The sequence below is a fragment of the Notothenia coriiceps genome, unplaced genomic scaffold, assembly GCF_000735185.1.
Source record: "Notothenia coriiceps isolate Sejong01 unplaced genomic scaffold, NC01 NC01_scaffold00020919, whole genome shotgun sequence".
Taxonomy (NCBI): domain Eukaryota; kingdom Metazoa; phylum Chordata; class Actinopteri; order Perciformes; family Nototheniidae; genus Notothenia; species Notothenia coriiceps.
The window spans coordinates 10,235-29,896 of NW_011353620.1; the positions used below are offsets into that span (position 1 = coordinate 10,235).

Sequence of the window (19,662 nt, forward strand, 5' to 3'; positions counted from 1 at the left end):
TACATAACTTTTATGGGTAGTTTTTTGACATGGAGAATCATTGAATGCAACGCAAATTGAATGAAGGCCAGAGACAAGAGCAAAATTTCAGGATTTGTTTGGTCCTCGTGAGTAGAGAGAACGGTATCCACCTGATTTGTGTCATGGTGCCGCTTAAAGCTGAAGGCCTACCTTGGCTCCACATAACTTATGTGAAACGGCCCTTTTTTTCACAATTAGAAAATAATTGAATCCAGTTTAGAAACTTGTCGTATGGACTGACGCACATCTTACTTGACTTGCCCTCCGGCTGGCAATCAATTGAACTATCTAGCCTGCCTGTAATGGAAGAAACTTGCTGGTTGGAACTGCACATTACTGTAAGCCCCTGTTNTATTTAATACGATTTGTTAAAACAATGTTGTTTGTTTTGATGTGAAATATTATTTGTTTAAATTAAATAAATAATATTTCACTTTCAATTCAGTTTTGAATTTTGACTTGAGCCGTCCCTTATAGATGCTGTCTTTTTACATTAGTGAGCCGGATCATTTGGCTCGGCTCTCTTAAAGCGCCGGCTGTTTCGGCTCCCAAACGGCTCTTCATGTTACCACAGTTTACCACGGAGCCTCAGTTTCGCCGCTACGGCGCTTGCAGCTCACGCGCGTGCTCCACTAAAACCCCTCCCGCTTATCGCGTCCAAATCGCGCACGTTCCGTGTTGTCCTGTAGCAGGCACCTTTGATGTCGGGGAAACGATCTTCAATACTCCGAAAAGAATCCCACCAGACTCCTTTGCTCTTCCAACAGAGGATGTCCTTGTCCTGTTTCCTTTTCGTAATTTCAAGTGATAAAAACTCTCGATCTTCTCTCGAATTATTAATATTTTTGGACGCACTCGGCTCGCGTTCAGGCCATCCCGAGCTGAATAAGGCCGTTAAATGACGGCAAGACGCCCCCCTGGCGGAAACGCTGGTGGAGCCTCACTTCAGAGCGTTTACCGCGACCCATCTTTGGTGTTATGAAGTGACTGAGCTCGTGAACTGTCTACTGGAGGGCGGGGGAGCCTCGCTGTAGATATCGGTAACCCATCCGACCTGTCTTAAACAGGGAGGCGGTCTAGTTTACCACGCTTTGTGCATGTGACTTTTTTTCCCCATGTCATCCTTATCCATGTGCATACAATCAATGCATGTTTTATAAATGTGTTCACAAGAACAGTTTTTTCACTAGCGACTTCATTTTACACTCTAAGTGCATCAATCACCAGAAAGAAAACTCTACCAGATGGACATTTGGCTTACTTCATCACACTTTCTCGACTGTGACTATAAGTTACTTTGTAACTTGTTGCTTTGTCGTATTTTGCTAGACACAGTTTGTACAGTGGAATTAACAAACAAAAACTGTTTTTATGAGAGCAGCTCATATGTTTATAAACAGAAAATGTGCAGTCACGAAACCGTGCATCTGTGCAGTTTTTTTCTGTAGGTTTTGGCTTTTCTTCCAAACCCAACGGTGGTTTGACATCAATGAAAATGTATTTTGTTTTATAAAACCCTGGACAGAGTGAAGGTGTCCCAAGACATTGTATTTACAGTTTTGGTTTGTAACTACTGTGCACTATTATCTCCTTTGTGGTGAGTCAAAATAAGACATGTCATGCAATCGAGCCAAAACGAACATCCATGAGTGGCGGTCGGACATGGCCAAATAACCTTGCCAACATAACTTTTTACAAATGTAGACAAAAATGTACATTAACGCTTTCCATGATATAGAGGAACCATATTTGTATATATCCATACACCAGGTAGGATATTTTTTACCAAATACCTCCATCCATATAGTCATAACGTTAATGTTGTAGGGTGGAATATTAGTGCTTTACTGCTTTCAGTTTCCAGATTTGGTGACGTATCACAATATTCCTAACACATTGATACATTGTCTACACATGGATTTTTTGATAACAGTTTCACAGTGCAGGTGTGTACAGGGAGAAATCTCACAGACTACTCAGCGGTTCATATGCTTGCTTATGGGTGCTTTGGCAAAGGAGATATTTGGGTTTTCGTCTCTGTGCTTAATGTTTTTATACTTGGCAGCTGAAATGAGCCCCAGTAATCAACACTGTCACACTTTTTTCTTGTCGCCCTGGCATCATCACTTTACAATGGCCTGAAAACTGAAAGCAATAAATAAATAAATAAGAAATGTCAAAAAAAATGAGAGCAACTGCTTTAATAGATCCAGCAAGAACATTTGCTATATAAAGACATTCAAATTAACAGTGTGCCATGAATTGATATGGCATCTGGTGATATAATAAGTATGGATTTTGCATTATATCAAGTATGGGCATCAGGGTCTAAGACCATACGTGCATCAGAACTATGATGAAGTGTTTAACTAACTTTAAAACGTGAGCAGTTCACTGTAGAAACAGAGTCAAGCAGATATAAGAAATGCTTTGCTAACATACACGGTTGCCTGTGTGATACAACCAGTTAGAACTAGTGCCGTGTCATGAAGCCGCGCTGCAAGATATTTATAATATTCAGCGATGTTCAGTTTTATTTAGTATATTAAGTCATTGTGGACCTACTGTGTAGCTCTGTTACATTGCATTGAGTAATACCACATGGTGGTAGGGTTCAGTGCAGGACTGTATTAGACTGAATTGACACAGGGCAAGTGTAGCTAAAATACTGGCTTTGGAGTGTAACCTGCTTACCACAGAACCAAACCACAACACTGCAGTAAATGCAGTAAACCCTCAGTAACTAACATCAACACACAGCTCAGCACAGTGAGCTGGCCTGAATGAAACGTGTTACATACATTTAAGAAACAAACTCACACGGCAATGTGAAGTGTGAATGTTCTTGATATGGGTGTATTACATGTGACAGTGTTGAGGCCTTTACCTGGTCCATCCGACGCTGACAGGGCAGGTGAACTCAGCTTCGGCCGCTTAGAGTTGGGAGGTCCGACGTCCAGCAGGTTTTCAGCCATAGTTGTTCTCTATGCCCGGCTCGTTACTTAACTTGATAAATATTGTTACCTTATGACAGGGAAGTTGTTGTATCAACCCGAAGCTTCCCGGTTAACACATTAGCAAGCCGGCAGCCTGCTAGCGTTAGCTAACTGGCTAATAGCTAGCTAATTGCCTGCTACTAGCTAAATTAACTGTTAGCGTTAGCTTGCTGCGAGTCTTTCAAAAGAGATGCAACAGCGCCCCGCTTCGCCACCGCCATTCACCCCATGATAATCCAACACCCAACACCCACATTATTATCGTTAAATAACCCAAAATAAAATATCTCCCATGTAAAAATCAAAATGACACTGTAATAATAATCCGCAGGACTGCTGCACTCCGGGGGAGAATCGTAATGTCTAGATGCTCCAAGTACCCATTTTGCGTGACGTCAAATTTCTTCATGCAAAAATCGCGCGAAGCTCCACAAAAATGCACAATTGCATAAAAATGCAGTATTTTTGCATGTCAACTCGAAAGTCACTATCTTGTCTCCGCTTGTTCAAGGTAAACAATACTTCTCCTGGACGGCGACAGTGGCTGAATCGCCGCACTCTGAAGGGGAATTCAGATATACGGAGCCTTTTTGCCCGACGACCACCGATCAAATCCCCGTTTTTTCGCACAAAATCTCTCCGAGGGGATGTTAAGATTTCGTTTTTAGGGGAAGGACGCTGTCAGATCGCGATCAGGATGCTCGATGTTCTACCTAAAAAACAGTGTTGAACCGAAATCCTAATTCCGAGCCACGACAAGATGGCGGCTGTTGATTCCTTCGATACAAAAAAGTTTTTTTCTTTTCCAGATCGTCTGTGGAGGGGGAGGGGCCGCGCTATCACGCCCTACGTGAAAACAGCGAGGACATAACCCGCGAGGGGCGCTCCAGCACCGCCAGACACATTCCAACAGGCACTTCATACATTTATACATATTTTAATTTAAAGTTAAATTGTATATTAAATATCATGTTAAAATTCAATCTAGTTTGCATATATATTTTAGTTATGTATTTCATGTACTTTTAAGAATTAAACTACCACAATTCCATCTTCTAGTCTATAACATAAGAAATTCAAATAAATACTGTTATGATATATTATACTCTATTATACGGCTCTGGATATAGTCAACGAGTAGAATGCTATGATAGTAGTAGTAGCATCACCCGTCCTTTTTATTAAAAAGTGAAACATTTTGTAAGCATGGTGTAAATTACATTATCTATTAAGTTATAAGACCTAGGTAAACATTTCACAGGAACTGGATTTTTTAAAATTAAGATAGCATTACAAAGTTAAAGCAGAAGTTTGTGCATGCTATTCCTCCCTGCAGATGAGCACAGCCAAAACGAAAATACTCATACCAAATATTCATTTTCTGATCACATTTTACTCATCTCTTCTGTTGAACTTTCCCCTCTTCCTGGCTGATTTTTATATCTCTCAACTATTACTTTTATTTTTCTTCGCTCCTAAAAGTAACTTAAACGGCAGCTGTCAAAAGCAAATCATTTATTTATTTAGTTTTTTTATAATATTTAGTAAGGACACTAAATATACGTAAGCTGTGTTCATTACCAATGTTGGCTTTCCTTAAACTTAGCCAACTAGCAGCAATGTGAACATATCTTGACTGCCTACATCTCTAATTTAAACAGCAATTTAAAAACAAAATAAATAATTCAGTCTAAATATTAGGCTTATCTGCATTTGTGGTTTGACTCTTGAACTAATTTTTACTTTATACTTCACAGTGCACTCAATTTTTCTCTGCTTTAAGATTTATTTCTCTTATACTAAAGAGTTATAAAATCACAACATTCACACTAATTCAAACAGACACAAATTCAATCAATTTTTATAATACGTGTCGCTTTTTCATTGTTTTTCTGGCAAAATCTGACACATGCACAAGTATAAAAAAAAAAATCATATGTGACATAAAATAACTGCATATGTACAAACACTGAGTGCTTTGTGCAAATGTGTACAAATTACGATCCTGTGGTGATAAATGGTACATGGGTAATGTGCACAAAACATATAATACTCTCATTTTTTTCTGAATAATCTCATTCATGGACATAAAAACAAATACACAACGTTTTCCGATCAAAAGACTTATTTCCGTCCCAGTGTAATTAAAAAACACATCAGGGATTAATTTATAATGAAAAGATGTGGAAAAGTCACCATTTAAATGAGTGATTAGGCAATGTTATTTGGCTGTTATGATTATACCAAGTGCAACTGACACAATCTCCCTTCATTATTTTTTAACAAAGCAAAATTGCATTTCTTACAACGGACGACTAAATGCACTTGGCTTTGTTTTCTTGCATTTTAAAATGACATCAAAGGACACTTTTTTTTCTTTCTGCTTAAACTAAAACAAATCTTTTCATACATCATCTAATAACCAACTGTCAGAAAATAATAAAATCCAAGTTACTTAAAATGAGCAAAGCGTAGTGATTTGGAGGATCCTGCGTGTAGCCAATACATTCTTAATGATCAACATAATTTTAGAAAGAATGAAAATGACAAAATAGATGATAGTATGTTGCAGAGTCACAAAGAAAGTTATAGTGTCTTCTCGCAAAAAAAGAAAACTTGTTTCCACGCATTCAAAATCACACTCACTTCTCGCCGCCGAACTGTGTCACAGATCACAGAGACGGTAGTGTTCACTTTAATATTGTATTCATACGTGTACAGATGTGCGCTACTGGAGGGGTGTTGTGCCCTGTGGAGCCCCACTCCTTGAATCATGACTTGTTTCTGTTACTGCTGTGTACGCTATGGCTAAATGACACCAAGGATTGATTTTTCTTAAAAACAGATACCTTATATCATCATCTGTTTAAATAATTTTCTGTGGTCTGGTTTATTGGGTTTGGCAAACTTGAACGTGTTAAGAATATGTATAAGAGGTGATTACAATGTGAGATGTGCATGTTAGAAAATATCTTGTGTAGCTAATTTTGTGTCTTTACTTCTTTGGATTTTCAGGGTATTTAAGCTCCTTGGGTCTTCTTGATTATTTGATACAAATAATCACAGCTCTCAAACTATGATTAAAGATATTACTAAAACAAAGGCACAAGATGTGTATGATTAATGGCGGAGGTAAGCTAAGATTATTTTCATGCTACAGATGGCAAGATACTTTATGTCGATATGGTTTGTAGAGGACAAACTTCATGGCTTTTTTTGAATGCAACATTGTTTGTGTAATTTGTTTACATATTAGGCAGCAACAGCTAAATGTTTAACAGCAGCCATGTTAGTGATTGATTTGTTTTTTGCATTATATTGCAGTGATCTTCAACATGTGATTGACTTGGATAAGAAATTAAATATCTTTCTCACAAACATACACGCAAAGTGTGAGGGGAAACAAGTGCTTAAAGGAGTAAAGAAAGAAGCATGAAGTGAGTAAAAGAGCAAAGTGAACTACAGAGATGCCAGCAGTTCAATGAGAACACTAAACACTGCACTATTCAAGGCGACCGGTTAATCAGATAATTAAAGAAACTGGAAAACAGCAAGAAAAAGAAAAAAGGATGGAATTTTACAAAAAGCTAAACCTGCACAGAAAGATGCATACTTTTCTCAAACATACAATCATAATCTATTGTCAGTATGAAAACAGCATGATAGAAAACTTTCTGAAAACCAAAATATTCCAAAAATACAGTCATACTTTGTAGGCACCACAAAACAATCAGCTAGTTTAGGTTGCACTGCACCTATAGATCACTCAATTAAAGTGGCACAATTTAAGTATATTGATACAGTAGAGGGCCCCCTCCGTATAAAGGCTGTGACAAGAAAAAAGTCCCACACAGGCAGACAATACTTAACTATTGAATATATCTATAGTGATGGACTGACCAATGTTTTCTTCAGGCAATGAAGGCAACCAATGGAACTCAATTAGAGTGTGAGGTTTCAAACACAGCACTGCAGAAACTGTAGTAGATCTGTGCTTTGACATTTTTATTATCATATCAAGAACAGTGATTGTCCCTCACTACAAGTGATGCTCCACGCAAAATCTTTTGAGTGTCAAACTCTCAACCCAGTGTTGGCTTTAAAGGGAATTTTTTTCTGAATAAATATAGCCTTAGAGCTATGTTGTTGTCCAAAAACTAGTAAACAGATAACAACACATTTATTAGTTACAATGTCCCTTCATTACAACAAAAACAGGCTCTTTAGTTAGCCCACATACACTGTCCTGCTGCTGTAAATACTCACTAGCCCACAGCCGAATACAGTCCCGAACAAATGCAGTTTTTACTCTGATTTGAGAAACATTTGCTAAGAACTACAGCCCCCAAGGGCTTTTACTCCCTCGCCTAGGGAGTGTTGAACCCTAACGAACCTTTCTTAAATGTCATTCCCCACCCTTTTCTCCTCCTGTTTTTGCTTTACTATCTACAGTGCCCAGTTTTAGGGATTTTGACCTATACGTTAGGTAAGTCAGAAATGATTAGGAGATGTTCGAGTATGGTTCTTTCACTTGTTTGCTTTTTGTTAATAAGAAAATTACTCGCTAAACACTTAGAATCTTGGGTGGAGTATCACTTTAGGTATATTTAAAGTGCCTTCCTGCTTTTGTGATGATTTCAGTTTAAAAATAAAAACTTTCCTCCAAATGTATATTCCCTTATCTGATTTGATTTTGTGCTTTTGATTGTACTCATTGTGATGGACTCTGTTGAAATAAGCTATTTCACGACAATAGCTACCAAATACAAGTTGTCGAGAAAACACTGTGCAAGACCTGTGCTTAAAAAGTTGCATTTAGCTGCTACGCAAACTAAAACCTATGCAGCCTGCTTGCAGCATGTCCCCTTTTACCTAAACTCTAGCCCAAATGAATACTGTATAAAGCCCTCATGTCATCGCAGAGCATACATTAACACTGCTTCATGTGATTCCCTCATTCTTCCCATAGTTCCCTGCTCAGCCCATCATAATGCACTGGCACTTACATAGAAACTAAATTAATTTCCCTTTAGAAAGGTCAAGAGTTTGATCAAGTTTCAACAACTGATATGGCACAACAATATTGTTTAAGAAATACTTGCATTGAAAATAAAAGCATGGAGTAAGAAATCATGTTCCGTAGTCTAAAGTTGTTAAAACTTTGTTCGGTATTCATATTTGTTCGTTCACTGATCTAGTCCTGAAGGCACTTCATAGCAAAAATGAATAAGACAAAAACATCTAGAACAAAACAAATTAAGTTTTGTTTCTCTGACGCCCATTCAGCCTTCTCCCCGTAACACTGCTGTGTTCAACACAGGGCTTCCCTCCCCAGCACTCGGGCAGCATTTTCCAGGAACGACATGAGTAGCTAGCAGTATAGCAACTGTAGCCACTGTTGGTGTTCATTTCCCTCTCCTTCATCCGTGCCCAAGACACTTCACCTGCCATCGGTCCTGTAGCGCCAGCAGCTGTGGGCATCGGGGGGGCAGAAGACAGGGAAAGTGGATCAGAGTCGAGCATAAAACTCCTCGTTGAGTTTTGTTAGCTCGTTGGCCTCCATCTCTTCATCCTCCTCCTCTTGAATCGCGAGAGGAGCAGGTTGCACCCAGGAGGAGTGGGGAGGGAGGGGGCGGTCTGCGGCAGGGGGCTGCCCAGGAAGATGCGGAGGGTCCCTATACCCCTCCTCCCTCTCCTCTCTGGGCTCATACTCAGGTCCTGCTGTTGAAGGCCTTTGTGGTTGAGGAGGGAGTGTAGGAAGAGAGGAGGACGGAGGATTAAAAGAAGAGGGAGGAAGAGCCTCTGCCTGGGCAACAGATCCTGAAGTCTTATTGGCTGTTGCTGCCACGGATGAGGGACCGTCAACCGGGTCTGTATGATCTTGATTTATATTTTCCCCACTTTTGGGGTACAGGAAGGTCCTCATTTGACCTTTTCCCTTAACATTCACTGTGCCTCTATAGTCAAAGTTGAGGCACATGGCGCTGAGCACAGTGTGGCTCTCCTCGCTCACCTGCACCCGACACTCCACTCCTGTGGAGTCCATGCGGCTGGCTATGTTCACCGTGTCCCCCCAGATGTCATAGAGCAGCTTAGTGGTGCCAATCACCCCCGCCGTCAGAGGGCCGTGGTTCAACCCGATACGGAGCTTGAAACCAAAACCCAGCATGTTCTTGTTGAAGTCGTCCAGGACGCCCATCATCTCCAGGGCAAAGTTGAAAAGTTCCCGCAGGTGCGCGTGGATGGACTCGTTGTCATTCTCAGCCAACTCTCGGACATTCAGCCCCGATGCTGCCATGTAGGTGGCCCCGATGGTCTTGATCTTTTCCACACTTTTGAATTCGGGTTTGCGAAGGAGCTCGTCAAAGTCTCCGATTAGCTCGTTGAGGACACGGTAGCACTCTTTTCCGCCCTCGTAGCTCTCCTCATAAAACTCACTGAAGTTTACGATACTGGCAAAGATCACGCCTACGCTGTCGTGATTCTTGGAGTAGCTCTGGGTCACCTGAGGAAACAGTGAAATGTGTTGAATTATTTTTTTTAAAACGGGTTTAAACTTTATACTCAATAGTGGTTATCAATGAGTTTTCCTCTTTGTATCTCTTTTTATTCAAGGAAACATACTAAAAATAATGTATTTTAATATTTCCTTAAAATATGATTTGTTATGTTATTAAAAAACAAGCAAACATATGAAGCATTGTTCTGAAACACTTCACAAGTAAGTCTGATATTTTAGTTCCAACAACAACAAAAACCTTGAGCTGGTCAGCCACATGGATGGGGATGATGTTGCCCAGTAACCACTCGGCCTGGTCTCGCATCGTCTGGATCTTAAAGCGGTGTTTGTCAGCCTCTACGTTGCCATGGTAATGTAGACGGTAGCTGACCTCGAACTCGCGGTTGAGGAACCAGACCAGGAGAAGAAGCAGGAAGAATGCCAGGACGGCCTCTGGGACCAGGAGGTCAAGAGGTTGCCTAGGAGGTGCCGGGACAGGAGTGTCAACATTGGATGAAGAGATATTCAATCTGAGAAAGAAAAGGGAAGAGCAAAAGAAAAATGAGAGGGGTTGAGGCTGAGCATAGGAATAGTAAATAAAGGCACAGCAGAGAAGGAAAATGATTGACAGGATTAAGAGGAGAGATGAAATGGAGGCATGAGTGTTCTTAGACACAAAAACTGCTACTGGTGTTTCACCTTGTGTTTCCTGGCCCAGTTTGTTGTGAGGTGTTGTATGACATGACAAATATTTTCAGTGCCGCCTAAATAAGGTATGAGAACAGGATTTTTTTTGGACTATCAATGGGATAGTCCAAATTTTAGACCAAAGTTTACATTCATCTGGCAGGGATACTTGTTTCTCGACTGACGCCAATAAATCACATCCAATACACACTACTAGTGCACTACAGAGAAAAAAAATGAAATGGTTATGCTCCTCTGGGGTTGTAACTCAAATGCATTGTGGGAGTTGTGGGATATCACCAATTGAAGTCATAGTAGAGGAAAAGAAAGCTTGAAATGCCGGCAGCTCATTTAATCTTAACTCAATTTTAACTCAAGAAAGACTGTTGAAAGTGTGTATAATGTGCTTCATTTCCATAGCAAAATAGAGAACATTGTAGTGGACAATACAGATTGTGTAGTTTCTAAATTCATTCAATTGTTTAAGATGTATTTTTAACAATGTCAACAAAGTACTCAAAATATGCCTTGAGTTTATAATTGTAGCATAAAAAATATGCACGCAGGTGAACATATAAGAAAACTGACGCTTGAAGCATTATTTGTCCTTAAAAACCCTCAGAAACCTCATGTTCCAGCAGGTTTAAAAACTAATATTAAATGGAGAAAAACCAGAAGGTCCCCTGACTGCAGCATATGCTCATAACACTATTCTGTTAGAACAGCAGTGTGCTCAATAGAAAATGCTCACATATAAAAGAAAGCCCTCTCCTTCACAGTAGTGTAGTAATGCTATAAAACTAAATATAAGCCAGCACAAGGTGTATGAGTCACTTGGTGACATTTAGCAGCCATTACTGCTGGTTCACACATGAAGAAACACAGGTAGAGAGAGGAGGTGAATATAAAGCAAGACAGTGTGAGATTGAGTAAAAGCCAGAGAGAGCTGTAGTTATGAAAAATATAATAGAGTGCCATCGCTCAGGTTGACCCCTTTAAATGTCAATCATCCATCAAACCCTTCTGCTTCCAAGGAGACACTCACCCATGAACTGGCGAGCTGTTATTACCGCCGCTGAATAAAGAGGAAAAGAGTGGCGTCAGTCAGGAGAAAGGTCTTGTGCACAGAACAGGACAAAATAAATCCGCTTTACTGGCTGAAGAACAGGTAAATGTGTAGGGATATGTTGCACCAAACAACTAATGGTGGAGAATAATGCATTCATGAATGGCCATCAAGGACACAGGTGGATCTGGATTGTATGCAGATATATAAACAATTATATGGGCTGTACATAAGTTATTTCACATATGGGTCTATTTCCTAGCTTTTACTAAAATGCTGCTTATACAACTTATTTGTTTGTATAAGTGAGGATGATGTATTGGAGCACAATTATCAGTGCTGCTTACCCATCGAACTATTATGAAATTAGAAAAGCGCAGAATGGTTTACAAGTATTTCATTTTAATGAGTGCAAGTGCATATTGTGGATAATATAACCAGTAGGGGTGAGGATCTTTTAGTATTTCCAGTTTCAACTTAAAATCAATTCACAATAAAGTGTATGGGGGTGCTGATTTCAGAAACTAATCCAGTCAGCTGTGGCCGGATGAAGGAGGTGTGGCCAACTGTGGTATGAATGCAGAGTGGAGTGTGTTATAGTAAGGTTATGGGTTTTTTATATTTGCAAACAGCCAACCGACTTAATGTGAATACAAAAAGAGAAATATAACACAGAAGGTTACATCTATTCATTCTATACTTGCAAAAAAAACACTTTATGCTAAAAAATGTTTTGGTACAAAGTTTAAATATAGAATGCTGTTAGTTATAAATATGACATTGGTAGGCTTAGCTAAGTGCCTTTGTATTATCCAGTGTACAAAAAAGTACACAAAACATCAGTGCAAAACATTTTATTTGTGTGATATTATTTTTCTACAATAACTACAATTGCTTTCCATCAGTAACCACATCTGGTCTCTTCGTTAGGAACATGTCTTTTTTTTTAATCAATATTTTTCAAAAATGTGTTTCCGTCAACTTGTGTGTACTTTATATTTGCACGTGTTATTTTTGTATGTTAGCAAATAGCAAGTGCTCTCCTGTACCTGTGTGCGGGGCAGTACAGCAGCAGCAGCAGGGCGACCCCCGTCACAGTGGCCAGGACGGAGCGCATCCAGAAACTGAGCTGACAGAAGTTACAGTACTGGATGATGGCCAGGATGGTGGCGCAGCACAGGAACATGGTCACCTAGGGAGAAGAGGCCAGTCATTTAGGTGCTTAACAGAGCAAATAGAGAACAGAGTGAAAAGCAAAACATACAAAACCCAATATAGTTAGTGTGCTTAAAGTAATTTTTGACTTTAATAAAGAAGAAAAGGAAATGCCTTTGTTTAAAGATATTTGTGCTTTCTGCAACTCTCATTTCATTTATTATTGTACAATTTGTTTTTGACCAAAAATATTTATTAGGAGGTATACACACATTACTGAATAAAAAAAGCTAGTTCCAAACACAATAACGTTATTCGTTTTTCCTCACCATGTGAAATACTGCAGCTTGTGTCTTTTCTCTGCACTTAAACTAACTGGCATATACAATTATAAATGTACATCTTCATACATCAAATGCAAGAACATACTTTTCAAGGTGCTTTGGTGGGAGTACCTTATTTCTATGATACATGTGATTTGAATGTAAATTGTAAATTAGTGGTGATTCTGGTTCTCAGTGATCCTGTATTCATTGATCTATTCAAGCAAACACACAGCAAGACCCAGCGAGACAGCAAGTAATATTGTGACATGCACAGGGTGTCAATGATTATATTATACATTCCGGCAATGTTGTTATTGGATCTTCTATCTTCAAAGGCAGTTAAGTCCGAAAGACTGTGTCTAATTAACATCCCTCCCTGAGGCTACCACTTTGATCTCCATGCCCCGAAGAGATGGAGAAAGTGGAGGGGAAAGGAAGAGCGGGGTGAGGGAGACAAATGGATAGACAAATGGGGTGTTGAAAATACCTAAAAAACAAGATATCACACACCGCACATCTTGCGTGCAGCCACTGGCACAAAGCTGGAAAGAGAGGATAAAACTTCTAAAAGTGCCGGGTATGACCTTTACTCAAAACAGCTCGAGTATGGCTGCTCTCAATCTTCTCACATTCAGGACTCGGAGAAGTGGAAATCTCAACATTTGTGCTGCCAAGGTCCACAGGCGAAGCCTCCTGAAGCCTTCGAGCTGTTTTCCTTTCACAGTTCCTATCAGGGCTAGAGCCAGTTTACGGCTCTGAGGGTCTCCAGGGATCTCTGGCTTCAGACCACCGTGGGCAAGGTCTCAAGCCCCCGGACTCCTCTCTGCTTACTTTGGCTTACAAATATTAGTGAGGGCAAACCCTTTTAGTTTGGAAATCTCTATTAGTAACTTTATCGGAATTAACAGTAGTCCATTTACGGCTTGGTTAGTTCTGTTTCTCTGTCCAACTACTTGCCCGTGTTTCATGAAAGCTGATCGACAGGTGAAGCATGGGCCAAGGGAGAACCGATTAAGTTTTGAAGTGGATCAGAATCATGGGGCGGATAAACACACACATAATGCTTCAGGTATATTCCCGTAATCGTCCCCTTAAGTTGAAACAATATATCAGAAAGAGATATCAACTTGGTGTTTTAAGGCTCTGATGAATAGCATACAACACATCCTCACAAGGACTTTTCCAGTTCTTATCCTACCACCAACCAACGGACATCTTTACCTGGAGCGGCAAGTGGACGCTGCAGCTGAGGTGGGACAAGACAGAGATGGCAGGGAGGGAGACCAACACCGCCCCGATCACATGACGGGGGACCCATCCAGAGACAACCAGGAGCAGAGAGCGGGTACAGCTCATCACCTCCTCCAGATAGAAGGCCATACTGCAGGAGAGGAGAGGAGAGGAGGGGGAGGGGGGAGGGAGGAGAGGAGAGTAAGTATGTGTATGTAAGGCAACAGAAGGCCTGCATTTAATTTAAACATAACATAGCCATAGAACTTGTTCTCGTAGCAGGCATGACGCGTTTGTGGGTACTCAGCTATTCAGACTACCGGCATGCTGCTTATGAATTTTGTATTAAGCACACATGTAATTAAGTGTAATTATGTAATTAAAATCAGACCCATTGTGAGTAATACCTGATTCCAGAGGAATTGGCAGAATATAGAGTACAAGATTGATGCATCCCTTATTACAAAAAACGTATGCTGTCAAAGTCGCAGCTAGAAGATAATGTTGAAACACAATTTATTTTCTAAAGTAATAAATGGAAATTAATCCCTTCTCAAACGTTCCCTACTGAGATACATTCACATTGATAAGACACCACCACATAAAACAAGTACTTAAAATACTGCTAATTTTGCACAGCGTATATTTTGCAATTTTTTGAGACAATACTCGTCTTTGCACATTCATCTGCACATGTTTTTATAAATCAACACAGGTTTATACATTCTAATGCAGGAGCAATCCAACAAATCAAATAACCAAGTTTTGGTTTTAGTTGAGATATGTAGTGCTATGGGATGGTCCATCAGTTGTTTTTAATACGGTGTCACTGAGACCCAACAGATACAGGCTTTTAATTCAGTCCACCACTGCAGCTGTTCATTTGGAAACAAACATATACATATCATTGGGCCATAATGACACAGCACTGACAACAACATAAACCTGAATAGCATATTAACTGCTTTTCAATCACGCCAGGAAAACAATATCTGACGGAAACACAAAGTTCTTGTGATTTTGTTTAGCAAAAATCAACCAAGTCTCAGACCATGAATGTGTAATGTCTTATACATATTTTTTAACTTTAATTAAAAACTAGTCAGCTCCCACACAGAGAGCACTGAGTGACTCCTCACCGTATGGACAGCACCAGGGAGGCAAGCTCCAACAGGCCAGCCAGGGGGGCCACGGCCAGGGCAGCAGGGGCCGGGGAGGCCACGATCTTCGGGCTCACCAGAGGGGGAAGGAAGCAGGCCAGAGTCAAAGCCAAAAAGAAAAAACAGCTGAGGAGAACATCCAGGAAGGAGCTGAAGGTGGAGCTCGCAAATGTCTGCATCTGGACCTGGTCCTTCACCTGGAGGAGAGGAAGGGGAGTTAAACTGAGGAGAAGCAGGGGGTCAATGTTCTGAGAAATCATGCCTGCACCTTATATACTGCATACCCAGAGGTGTAGGCAGAGTCTACCTAAGATATAACAGCTACATTTAAACAACAGTGAACATTTGAATATTATGAACGTACGATGCGTTCCCAATAAACCTCAAAAACAACTGAATATTCTGTTCAGTTTTATTTATTGTTCTGCTTTCAAAGAGTAAAAAAATTAAGAGAAATACGAGATATTAGCAGATGTTAGCAGTTATAATAGAGTAATAATGTTATCATAGTACAGCCCTACTATGGTGAAAGGTGGTTATTATCAGTGTGTAGAAAAAAACAAAGTTAACATCTTGTCTCTTGCCGTTTCTACACTGTACTGTCAGGCAATGTGCCTCAAACTATTGAATTTAAAAATACACACACACACACATTAAGTGGATACTATCTTTTGAATATCAATGTAAACATAAAAGTGAAAAAACATAATCTAATGTCAACTAAAATGTTTAAACTAATGCAAAGTTAGGCTTAATATCATGAGTATCCATTTACAGCTTAGACACAAAGCCCCTGCCAAAGACTGATCATTATTGAGTATCATTGTAGGTTTGCATGAAGTTCATTGAGATTGAATATGAGTGTTTTGAGCTCTGTAGTAACACGGGTGTAACAGCAGGGGGCTGTAAGGCTCTGAGGTCAATGCAGGCCAATTGGAAAGGTCCTGTGTGTGTGTGTGTGTGTGTGTGTGTGTGTGTGTGTGTGTGTGTGTGTGTGTGTGTGTGTGTGTGTGTGTGTGTGTGTGTGTGTGTGTACCTCCTCCTTGTAGCTGCTGCGATAGGCCTTTTCCAGAGGTCTTTCTAGGAAATTGAGGCTGATCTTATTGATGGGTGGCTTGAAGAAGTAGTCCTTCATCAGACTGTGAACAACCACAAAAAACATAAATTAATATAGGAAATATATTCAACCTTCGCTAACAAAATGTGCCAATGTATCCACTTCTAAATCTAACTATACATCTACTCTATTTGGAGTAGATGTTACCGTTATGAAGAATGGATTTTGCCACCTGTGAACCTGTTTATCAGTTACACTTACCACCGGTACATTTCATTGGGCAAGTTTTAACACAGCAATCATACTTGAATTATATGTCCTCTGAATGTAGAGTCAATATAATTTGACAACAAGTGTGGCAAATGTATTCATTTATCATTTAAGATGTGAGTTTGCATAATTGTCTCTGTGTTCATGTGTTTTTTTATACATTTAGATGACATAGTAACTGTATGTATCTGTCTTATGCTATGTTTTATGTAAAGTGACACCTCAAAAGTTTATACGTAGAGGTTTATATCACTCATATAATAAATTAGAAAGTTCAAAAATATAAATATGACATTATGTTATTCATGACCAAATGGATCCCTGCATCACTAATCATTGAAAATCAGTCACCTTTGAGTAATGCACTCAGTTCATATATTCTACCTTCAACCTCCTGGCTTACCTGTCCTCCCTGATAACATCCACAAAGTGAACGTCGCTCTTTTCTCTGAAGTTCTTTGCCCGCAGCTGGATCAGAGCGGAGTGTTCCATCCCCGTTCCCGCTGCCCCCCCGCCACCCGCCATGCCCAGACTGGTGCCGGTGCCTGTGCTCGTGCTCGTCTTCTTCTCTTTCTCCTGGAGCATGTCGCACAGGGAGCTCTGGCTGGCTCGCACTGGGTCCTCCAGCGGGGGCGGACTCAGGAGACCGTTGGCTGCTCGGGGGCTCTGACCTGGGGTGAACTGGATCAGGAGGAGAGGGGGAGGAAGAGAGGAAAAGAGAGGAGCAAAATAAAAAGTGATAAATGCTTAAAACGATGCTTGACAAAACACTGGAGCTGTCACTGTACGTGTGTGTGTGTGTGTGTGAGTGTGCATGTGTGTGTGTGTGTGTGTGTGTGTGTGTGTGTGTGTGTGTGTGTGTGTGAGNAGGTGCGCTTACCCAACTGCAACCTTCAAGAGGAGAAGAGCTTGAAGAAAAAAGGGAGAGGAAGCTTTGACATCCGAGTGGGGGCCAACCACAACATCTGTGCTATCAAATGGTATGACAGCAGAGCGGTCACTTGTGTCATCCTTTGCTGGACCAGACCCTGTGCAGAGAATTCAACACTGGCACATTTGTTGGAGTCGTTTACGGCCATATACAAGTTCCCCATGAAGTCCCAACGCTGGTACGTGTACATCTTCTGGCACACCATCCTCCTTGCTGTGATCATCGCTCTTCTACAAACAGGAGTGCAAAGCTCTAAAGATGCCAAAGCAGGAGATCCTGACCAGCAGACAGTTTCAGGCAGATCTAGCATCCTCTCTCATCCTGGTAAGAATGCATTTCTGCTATTTGCCATTTGTAATATTTTTTTATATTTCACTGAAATATTTTTGACTTGTATCCTAATGTATATTTGACATGTATCTTGATTGATTCTGTTCTAATCAGGTGAACACAACTCCTCTGAAAACACCCAAGAGAGGACGACCATCTTCAGGCAACAGGAGCCCAGCAGCGACAGTGACATCAAGGAGCCCGTTGAATGCTCAGAAGAGACAATCCTCAGGTGATGGGAGTCCACCAAACGGGGCCCCATCCAAGAGATCACAACCTCCACTGGATGTACGCAAGGACCTAATGGCACATTTTCCAGTGAAGACAAAGAGAGGACGCTGCAGTAACTGCAGTAAAGGGTACACAAACACACAATGCACCAAGTGTGACGTCCATCTCTGCTTTTCCGACGATAGGAACTGTTTTTGGGACTACCATTGTATTCATATTTAATAAATGACTATTCATAAAAAATATGACTGATGTGTGATTATTATTCATGATATACTGATATAGAGCTAAGTAAGCAATCAATCCTGCAAATCAACCCTTATTACTTGTTCAATATATTTATTCAGACAATGTGAGTAGAAATAAAGAAATTCTGCTCCCACCTAAGCCCAACATTGCAATATTACAACATTTCCCTAAAAACGTACCAAAACTTACAAAATGTGAACACTATTTCTTTTCTGCTCCAGAGCCTCCCTACAACAACATCTGAAAGGTCAAAATACATTCTAAGGTTTTTCTATATTTGGGCTTTACAGGGTTAATGTAATATGATTAGATACTATATTTATTAGAGAGAGATTTAAGCAACGAAACGTTAAAGCGCTGTTGCCAGATCTCGCGAGAGTGTGTTACCATGAAAGACACATCACACAAATTGGTCGAAAAAAGGCAATTTTCTCCTGATCTGTCCATCTAAGAATTAGTTTTTACATTCAGAAATGTCCATAAATATAACAATTGTGGAAATTGGGTCCAATAGTTATTCTGGTGACCATGGGGCAAACTAATATGTCACAGTCTGTTGTTTACGTTTTCTCCCATTGGAGTAATAGAATCTCTGTGCTGCGTCTCTTTTCCAAACCGTGTATGGGCCAATGTTAAGGTTTAAGCTGTTGACGCCCTCCTCTGAGAAAGACCAAGGCTATATCAATGTATGATTTGATCTATTGATAGATTATGAATACATAGGGGATCATATCTTGATTGGGAGAAGAAAAGTGACTACGTAAAATGCAGTTGACCGATTAAAGTTTTCACCAGTCTGTGCATGCGTTTTTTGGCCCAGGTGATTAAGTCATGTTTTAATCTCATCATCAGGCATTTGTTTTTAGATAATTACATTCGCTATTGTTCCATAGGGTGTTAAGTTTTCTCAGTACTAGCGTTATCATAGCTTCCCCACTTTGGCATTGGAATAAAGAGATTACATTTAGCATAGGCCCTATTGTTCAGTTTTAACAGTATCCGATAAGTAATGGAGCCACACAATTTAGACTTGCAATATGTTCTCAGTGTTCTACACCCCTGAGTATACCTTCCGGTACGAGTGAGGGCGAATGATATGCTTAAGTTATTTACACTTTGATGGAACACTATTACCAATCCAATAATATCTTTCATTGATATGCACACACATTATTTGATTGTAAAATGCAGTATTGTTATTACAAATAAGTGCCATGTGGTAAATACTTGTGTATGCTACTCTTGCTCTTTTGCACTTTTTGCATATCATGTATTTTGTTTTTGCTATGTTTGTAAAATGTAATTTTCTTAAATGTTTTTATGTGAGGGACTGCGGATGGAAATTAGCTCAAAGCTAAATCTGGCACTGTTACGCTTGACAGATTTGAATGTTTTAAGTGTTCATTACTGCGCATTGTCCCTGCCAAATAAACGTTTACTGCTTTGGGGGGGTG

The 19,662-nt window shown here is 40.2% G+C and overlaps 1 protein-coding gene across 2 annotated transcripts in view; it reads right to left on the reverse strand.

Moving 5' to 3' along the window:
- Positions 1-4,862: 4,862 nt before the first annotated feature.
- The window catches only part of LOC104952968 (adenylate cyclase 9), a 47,543-nt gene continuing 32,743 nt past the window's right edge, over positions 4,863-19,662 (reverse strand). For both annotated transcript variants that reach the window (XM_010779881.1, XM_010779880.1), the window contains 8 exons: positions 16,871-17,148; positions 16,177-16,279; positions 15,120-15,337; positions 13,972-14,131; positions 12,319-12,461; positions 11,249-11,278; positions 9,776-10,046; positions 4,863-9,522 (listed from right to left, as the gene is read on the reverse strand). In XM_010779881.1, the coding sequence (XP_010778183.1) occupies positions 8,527-9,522; positions 9,776-10,046; positions 11,249-11,278; positions 12,319-12,461; positions 13,972-14,131; positions 15,120-15,337; positions 16,177-16,279; positions 16,871-17,148 (2,199 nt within the window). In that variant the 3' untranslated portion in view covers positions 4,863-8,526. The remainder of the gene's footprint in view (positions 9,523-9,775; positions 10,047-11,248; positions 11,279-12,318; positions 12,462-13,971; positions 14,132-15,119; positions 15,338-16,176; positions 16,280-16,870; positions 17,149-19,662) is intronic.